Below are 7,170 nucleotides of genomic sequence, written 5' to 3'. Positions count from 1 at the left end.
ATTTTTTGTGTGTGTCGAGCAGTGTGTTGAAGTTTAACCCATTATTTCGATTTTATGGGTTTTTTTAACACACTTGAGCTCAGCTTGTTGCCTGCAGGAAATTTGTATGGTCACCTGTGTGGGTGGGGATGGGTCCAGTCATATGACACCCTGTACCTTTGTCCTGCATTCATTGGCACACATCCGTTGTATGCATACACACTCAAGCAAATGGATTCATTTAGTGTTGTTGGCTTTGAACTGCAAGAATACACATCGCCTCAAGACTGAGTTCAACTGGCTTTGTTGAGGACTGGGTGCATCAAAGCTAGCACTCTTTCCCATTACCTCCCATTGCTTTCTGAATTTTGTTCAGTTTCTTTGTTGTGGACTTCAAACACATGCACTGCTTTTCTGCTTAAGCATTGTGTGGTTATTTCTACTGATTGGTCCAAAATGACAAAATCTTTAGTTGTTCTCATAGCTTTATTGTCAGTGTTCTCCTTGCCCATCTTCCATAAAGTCCAGATTTGTGAAGCACATGACTGATGATTGTCATGTCAAGTGATTGAGTTGCATTCTTTGGTCTTCAGGATGCATTTGTTTACTAATGTTCTCAAACACTTAACAGCTGTCTTTTACTGGATTAAATTACACACAGGCAGACTCTCCAATTCGATAGCTGGTTCTATTGGATCTTACTTTGCTGTGTGAGATGAAGTCTATACACACCACACTTTTTAGACTTTTTTAAAGTTTTTCTAAAACCATCTATTGTTTTTCTTCTACTTATTTTCATTCCAAGTGCCGACTTGTGACAAAATAACTTACTTTCAATTCACAGACCAATGGCAGAGCAGCAAATTCTGCATCTGAGGTTTCTTCTTTCTTGTAGCAAAAAAGAAAAACAAAGACACACACAGCAAACTGCCCAGTGTGAGTTGTCCTGCAGTCTGTGTTGCAGTAAATCCCTCTGCCCAAAATGCTTCCTGCAAAGGAAGAGGGTGTGACAGCCTCAGCACAAATATTTACCCAGGCTCCCCTGCGTTCACCTGTGTATCATCTGTCAGCAGCACTGCCGTTGCAAGTTATTCTTGCCCGTTTTTCCTTTTTTTTCTTCTTAGTGATGTGCCTAATGATTTTAAATATTTCTGTGTGTGCATTTTTTCATCTTTTGTGAAGTTGTGGGTTTTTTTTAACCAACTATGCTGTGTATTTGGTGTCTTTTCACTTCTGTGTGACCAGTAATTTCTTCCCTCCACTATTATGTGCAACCAGACCAATCCATCACCAGTCGGCTAAGTTTAAAGTTTTAGAAATTGTTTGGATCTTGTTTTCCCCTTCCTACTTTTTGAACTGGGGCATTCAAAGTTGTCCATCACTTTGGAAATAGTCTGCAGACATTTCCTGGCCTATGAAAATACTCGAGTGTGAAGTTTGAGATGTTTGCACTCTGCATTGTGTGGAGTAATCACTTCCTACTGTGGCGCAGTGTTAGGGTTATGTTTGGGGATAGACTTGCTCGAGGTTAACGGTTAACACATGAAAGAATCAGCTTTGTACTTATGTCTGATGCTCAGAGAAGGGAGTCAACCTTCAGGTGTGTGCATGTGTTGGTCTGAACGCTAACCTTTGTTGAGCTCACTGAGGCGGAGCATGTTGATATGAGCAGGTCACGCCGGGTCAGATCCCTAACCCTGTGGCTAATAAAGCATCACCTTACATATTACTGCTGAAAGTCAACAAATCCTAAACATGACCTGCTGACACAGCCCTCAGCATAACCACCAGCCTGTCCATAGTGGATTTCCAAAATCCCAGTCTATGCCTCAAACCCTTTGATCCTGACAGTGTCAATTTTGTCAGGATGGACAGACTTGATGAGTCTCCATCCCACTATCCAACTATTGATTGATTCTCCTAATTAATGCTGATCAAGCTGACTTTAACTTGTGATGCTCTGGAACCTTTAAGACGGTATGTTGAGCTGGTAAGTTGTTCAAAGGTTTGGAGCTATCAATTAATTAATCAATTAGAGGTTATTGATTGTGCTTTCCCACCAAACTTTTTCCTTTCTTAAGCCATGATCAGCGATTTATTATGCCTTTTAGTTCAACTTATATGTCAACTTTTTTTCTCTTGTAGATTAAAGGTCATAAAATAAAAGATTGACTGCCAAAGTTGTAATATAACTCTGAAAATTGGATGTCCCTCCAACCATCCTAAGCTCAATATCCAATATGGCTCCCACATGTAGTCAGAGCTGCAGCAATAAAATGTCTTACTCTTTTAATAGTTTGTATGGTATTAACCCCAATGGACACAATCTATATGAAATTTTTTTTATGTTTGAATTAGGGTTGGGACTATTTTTGATTAGTTAATTACATAGATTTTAATGTACTAAAAATTTTTTATGCAGTATATTGCTTCTCTCTTTTTTTTCCACAAAAGTTTCAAACCAGAATCTTCTGTATGCATGTTTCTGATACACCCGTAAATCTGACATGCAAACACTTCTACGGGGATCAATGACGACTTTGCCCATCCGGGCGTTAAGATTTGCTTCAAAGAACAATCTGATGGGATGTTGGAAAAGACCATTGTTGTGTGCAAGTTGTTCAAAAAGGAGTTAGCCTGCCACTGAATCTACTCAAACCTAAAATAACATCTTGGTGCAAAACGTGTTGTAGCAAGCACAAACGTCCCCAGTGCTAATGTCGGTGTCCACATTTTTAAAGAAGTATTTCTTCAAAGAAGTTGCACGAATAACCCTGGGTTAGCACATTGTCCCAATCTGATAATTTAATAATCTAATTAACAGGCTAAAAACAATAAACATAGATTTTGTTAAGCTAATTTGTCTATCCCAAGTTGGAACTAGACCACATTAGTTATCTCAGATTTCCAAGGCAAATCAAAGTCACACTTAATTAATTAATCATTGTCTGCAGTGGTGAAGCATGAAATCTTCTGTGTATCAATGTTAAATAAAATGGAGACTGTCAACCTAATAAAAAGTTGTGAAGCCCATTTAAGATCTACACACTGATTCAAGATAGCTTTTCATCCATTGACCTCAACAAAAGCAGATGAAAGGACTGATGTCCATGGCTCAGCTGTTCTTATTACTAAAGAACAAGCAAAACAACAACAGGAACTTGAGTTAACCATCAGAATAGGAAAAAAAAAAAACAGTCAACAAATTGAAGAAAATGAATAGGGAAACTCCCTAAACCTTCCCTCTTCTTTGTGTCTTATAAAAGCAGCTTTATGTGATGAAATGATTACTGGGTGTTTCTGCAAGTTCAGGACAGTCTTGTTTTTCTTATTTTCTCAGTGTTGTAACATCTTTGCAGGGTCTGGTTACAGAAATGGTGTTGAGTTTGTATCTCATGTTCATCCAGCGCATCGTTTGTATTACCAAAGTGTGCGTAGGTGTTTGACCGGTAACTGGTGGGGAGTGGTTGCCAACGCTTGTTTTTGGGATGAAGTCAGACCTGCAGGAACAGATACCACCAGAGCTCCGACTGAGAGCGACATGTCAGAGACACTTCATAAAGGATGTTTACTCTGGATACATCTGTCCTATCTGATATCACTACATAAAGTTTTTACATTAGTGATCAACACTTGTATGTTTTCTAATGAGCTTATTTGTGTCTTCTCTCTTTGACTGCCACCTTAATGCAAAGTGACTTAACATGTACATTCAGTCAATGCTGTGCAACAAGAGTTTCTCGTGTAGAAAGTCCAAATGCAACTTGCATGGAAACCTTTCCACCTGCCCTAGTTTCTCCACGTCTCACTTTCCGCTTTTAGGGCAGAGAGAAGCTGAAGGCTTTTGTTTAAACACCATCCACACGCATATCAGCACCCATCAGTAACGGATGCGATTGAGGCAGTGATAAGATGTGCTGAGTGAAATCTTCCCAAGCTGACATGTACCTGTTTTTAATGAAATCTTGTTAAACCTGTCTTTAACTAATTTGTATCAACATAATAGCCTGCACCATCTATTCATCAAACTGTTTACAGAAAACAGAAATTGAGCAGGCTTTTAACTTTAAAAGAAGCCAAAACACTATTCTGAAAGCTTTCTGAGGGTTGTTTTGGATTAAGGGCCACAAAGCTCCCAAAGAATGCAGGAAAATATTTTTTCCCCCAAAAAATAAAAAGTCATGCCATAGAGGGTTAAAATGTTTCTGCACAATTATATATGAGAATAGACAAATCTCTATCTCAAATGGTTGGGAGCTTTTAGATGAAGAAAGCGAGTGGAAAAATGAAGAGATTCACACCAGACTGGGGACTTATTAACTTTAATACATGCAGTTATTGGTGGAACAACCATGACGTTCAAAAGTTCACATTTTTAAGAGAACTTTAGATTTTAAAATATTTTTATGTGACTCTTTAATCTTTGATTGATGTAGGGGGAAGGGAAGGCTGAAAACCTGAAACAAAGTCAGTGAAGTTTAAGTGAATCAAGATGTGAACTTTAGCGTTTAAAGTCCCTCTCCTGACTGCTCTGCCTTTGTCTCTACAGGACTACTTGGAGTGCATCAGTAACCAGTCTCGACTGGCCCTGAGCTCGGAGGATAAAAGTTCGCTGTTCGGTAACATCCGAGACATCTACCACTTTAACAGGTACTGAACACACACAGGAACCCAATGGATTCAACCTCAAGAAATAAGTCAGACATTAAATTGTAACAGCGGAGACTGATTGATATCCCTGGGAGCCTAGTTGACAAAGTCTGCACCATTTTTAAATTCTGATATCTTGGAAGAAAATCATCCTTGGCTGTTTTCTGATAACTCTCCAGAGTGGACCCATATCAGTGTGCAGTGAGGATCTCAATAAAAAATGTTAATAATTAGATTATCTTTATAAAGAAAACCTGACAAAAAACAACTAATGGTCTGAAATATCATCATAAAAAAGAGAAGCCTTCATGAAGCATTATGAAAGGTTATTCATCAAATTTTCTTAAGACTTTCAGAAAGTTTTTTTTTTTTTTTTTAAGCTTTCAAGCGCCACATTAGGTTTTATTTCGGACATTTTATTTCTGATTGCTGTGAAGGGCTTTTCATTACTACTAAGTCATATTGATGTGGTGTCTACTTAACAAACAGATTGGCCTTTTATGATTTAGGTCATTTAAGATTACCAAATGTATTTTTCTTTGCTGACTGTCAAAATATTAAGAGATAATTATATTTTTTGTTGCTTTTTTTCAAAGTCCAATTGTTAATGACTTTAAACAATTTGGAAAAGCCCAGATGATTAAGTCATGGCTTTGTAATTCACGATATTTTAATTAATTGGAGACAGATCTGTGGATGCATTTAAGGACAACACCTCCAACCCTCTGCTTCCTTACATGAAATCTTTGGAAAACAAAAGCATGCCAGCCAAAGCAACAGGAAGTGAATTTTGAACCTTTCCAAGTCTGAATCCTCCTTCGGGAATAATTTCTAGATGCCTGTATGTGCCATGTTCATCTGTTCAAATAATTATACACATGTAGGAGAGCAATGGAGACATCTGCCATACTGTTTAAAGAGGAGGTGGCATCTTTGTTTCAGAGATTATTTTTATACAAAATGTACATAGAAATCCCAGAACAAAAGCAAAATGTTGGCTGAAACTTGTCATTATTTAGACTGAGTCCAATATTAACATGGGCTAAAAACACTCGATGATGAAGAGGTATTTAATTGAAAAGCAACATGAAAAGCGAGCCTGAAAAACTATCTTCACTATGAAACACATGTGTATGGGAACATTATCTTGTGGATGAAGGAACTGCTACACTCAGAAAATAAATGGCACTATGAGAAAAGTCCATTATGTGGAGATACTTCAATAATATCTCAGGACATCAACTGGGTAGATGAAGCTTGGACACAAATATATTTTCCAGATGGACAATAAACTTAAGCATGCTGCCAAATTAGTCAAAATGTGGCTTCAGACCTCAATCCCTTACATTTACTGGGCTCACAGTGTGAGGAACTATTTTAAGTGCCTCACTATAAAATGTGCACCATAAATGTTAAATCAGTCAAAACTAACTGCAAGTAACATTATTTTGACAGTGTTTGAAGTAGCTTTATGGTGTGAAAACAACCATTTTTATAAGTATTCAGAGAGCTAATTTAGACTGACAGGAATATTGTTTGGAAACAACTTTAGCTGCTTAAAGACACACCCAGAGTCTCTGTTCTCTTTCTGGCTCCACAAACGACGTCCAGCTACCAGAGAATCTTGGTTGAGGTGCTCAATGATGTCCAAGTATAGCTTTCGATCAGCAGTCAGGTGTGTTTACAATATTTTTTGTGTGCTTGTGAGTTCTAAATCCAGAAGATGTGGTGAGTGGAGCATCGCCCACGGTGGTCTGGAGACACGGCCGTTTTCTCCCACCTATTCATTTCTCGGCAGTTGCACACAGACGAGCTGGCCCGTAAAAGGAGGAATTAAAGCAGTTTCAAGCGGTCATGATGACCTCATGCTTTCGCCACAGAACAATAACCTCAGCAGCAGTCCGTTTTCCTCAGCGTGCAGTAATACACCCATATAACTTGTCACACGGGAGCTGGTTGTGTGAATACATGGAAGTTCTTTATTTGCTCAGTGCTAGTCGCCATATGGCCTACCTCCTACTCCTGAAATTGAGAGGAATTGCTTTGGAGTTTAAAGTTTATAGAATCAGGAAAATGACAGCATGCACAGTTCCTACCTTGCTTCTGACATCTGTTGTCTGTTTTAGGGATCTTCTTCATGAGCTGGAGAAGTGCAATGCAGACCCTGTGGCCATTGCAGAGTGCTTCGTATCCAAGGTAAATATGATCCTGCGTCTTTTATTCCCCTTCTCTCTCTTTTACCTTTGTTCACAGCTCAGTTTTCAGTTGAGAAGGCTAATGACTTTCACTTATTCAAGGAGTTAGTTGTGACTGTGCAACTGCCTTCTGCAGTCTGATTGGCAACTTTTGCCATGCAACCTTAGTTTTATGCCAACGTTTCTTCTCTAAGAAATACAAATCACAGAAAATTACAAACATTAAGAGGCGAGGTGTTCATAGGTAATACTATGTTTCAGATGCAGCAGGGGTGGTCAGGAAGGCATTGACAGCTTTACAGGAATTTATAGCCATTATTTAAAATGCAGTCATCGTTTTTCAACA

General features: G+C 38.5%; 1 protein-coding gene across 2 annotated transcripts in view; it reads left to right on the top strand.

Moving 5' to 3' along the window:
* LOC103457475 (pleckstrin homology domain-containing family G member 1) overlaps nt 1-7,170 on the top strand; it is a 43,080-nt gene that overhangs the window by 18,914 nt on the left and 16,996 nt on the right. For both annotated transcript variants that reach the window (XM_008397624.2, XM_017302328.1), the window contains exons 3-4: nt 4,529-4,629; nt 6,756-6,825. In XM_008397624.2, coding sequence (XP_008395846.1) covers nt 4,529-4,629; nt 6,756-6,825 — 171 coding nt within the window. The remainder of the gene's footprint in view (nt 1-4,528; nt 4,630-6,755; nt 6,826-7,170) is intronic.

This window comes from Poecilia reticulata, linkage group LG21, assembly GCF_000633615.1.
Source record: "Poecilia reticulata strain Guanapo linkage group LG21, Guppy_female_1.0+MT, whole genome shotgun sequence".
NCBI classification, from domain to species: Eukaryota; Metazoa; Chordata; class Actinopteri; order Cyprinodontiformes; family Poeciliidae; genus Poecilia; species Poecilia reticulata.
This window is presented reverse-complemented; position numbering and strand designations above follow the sequence as displayed.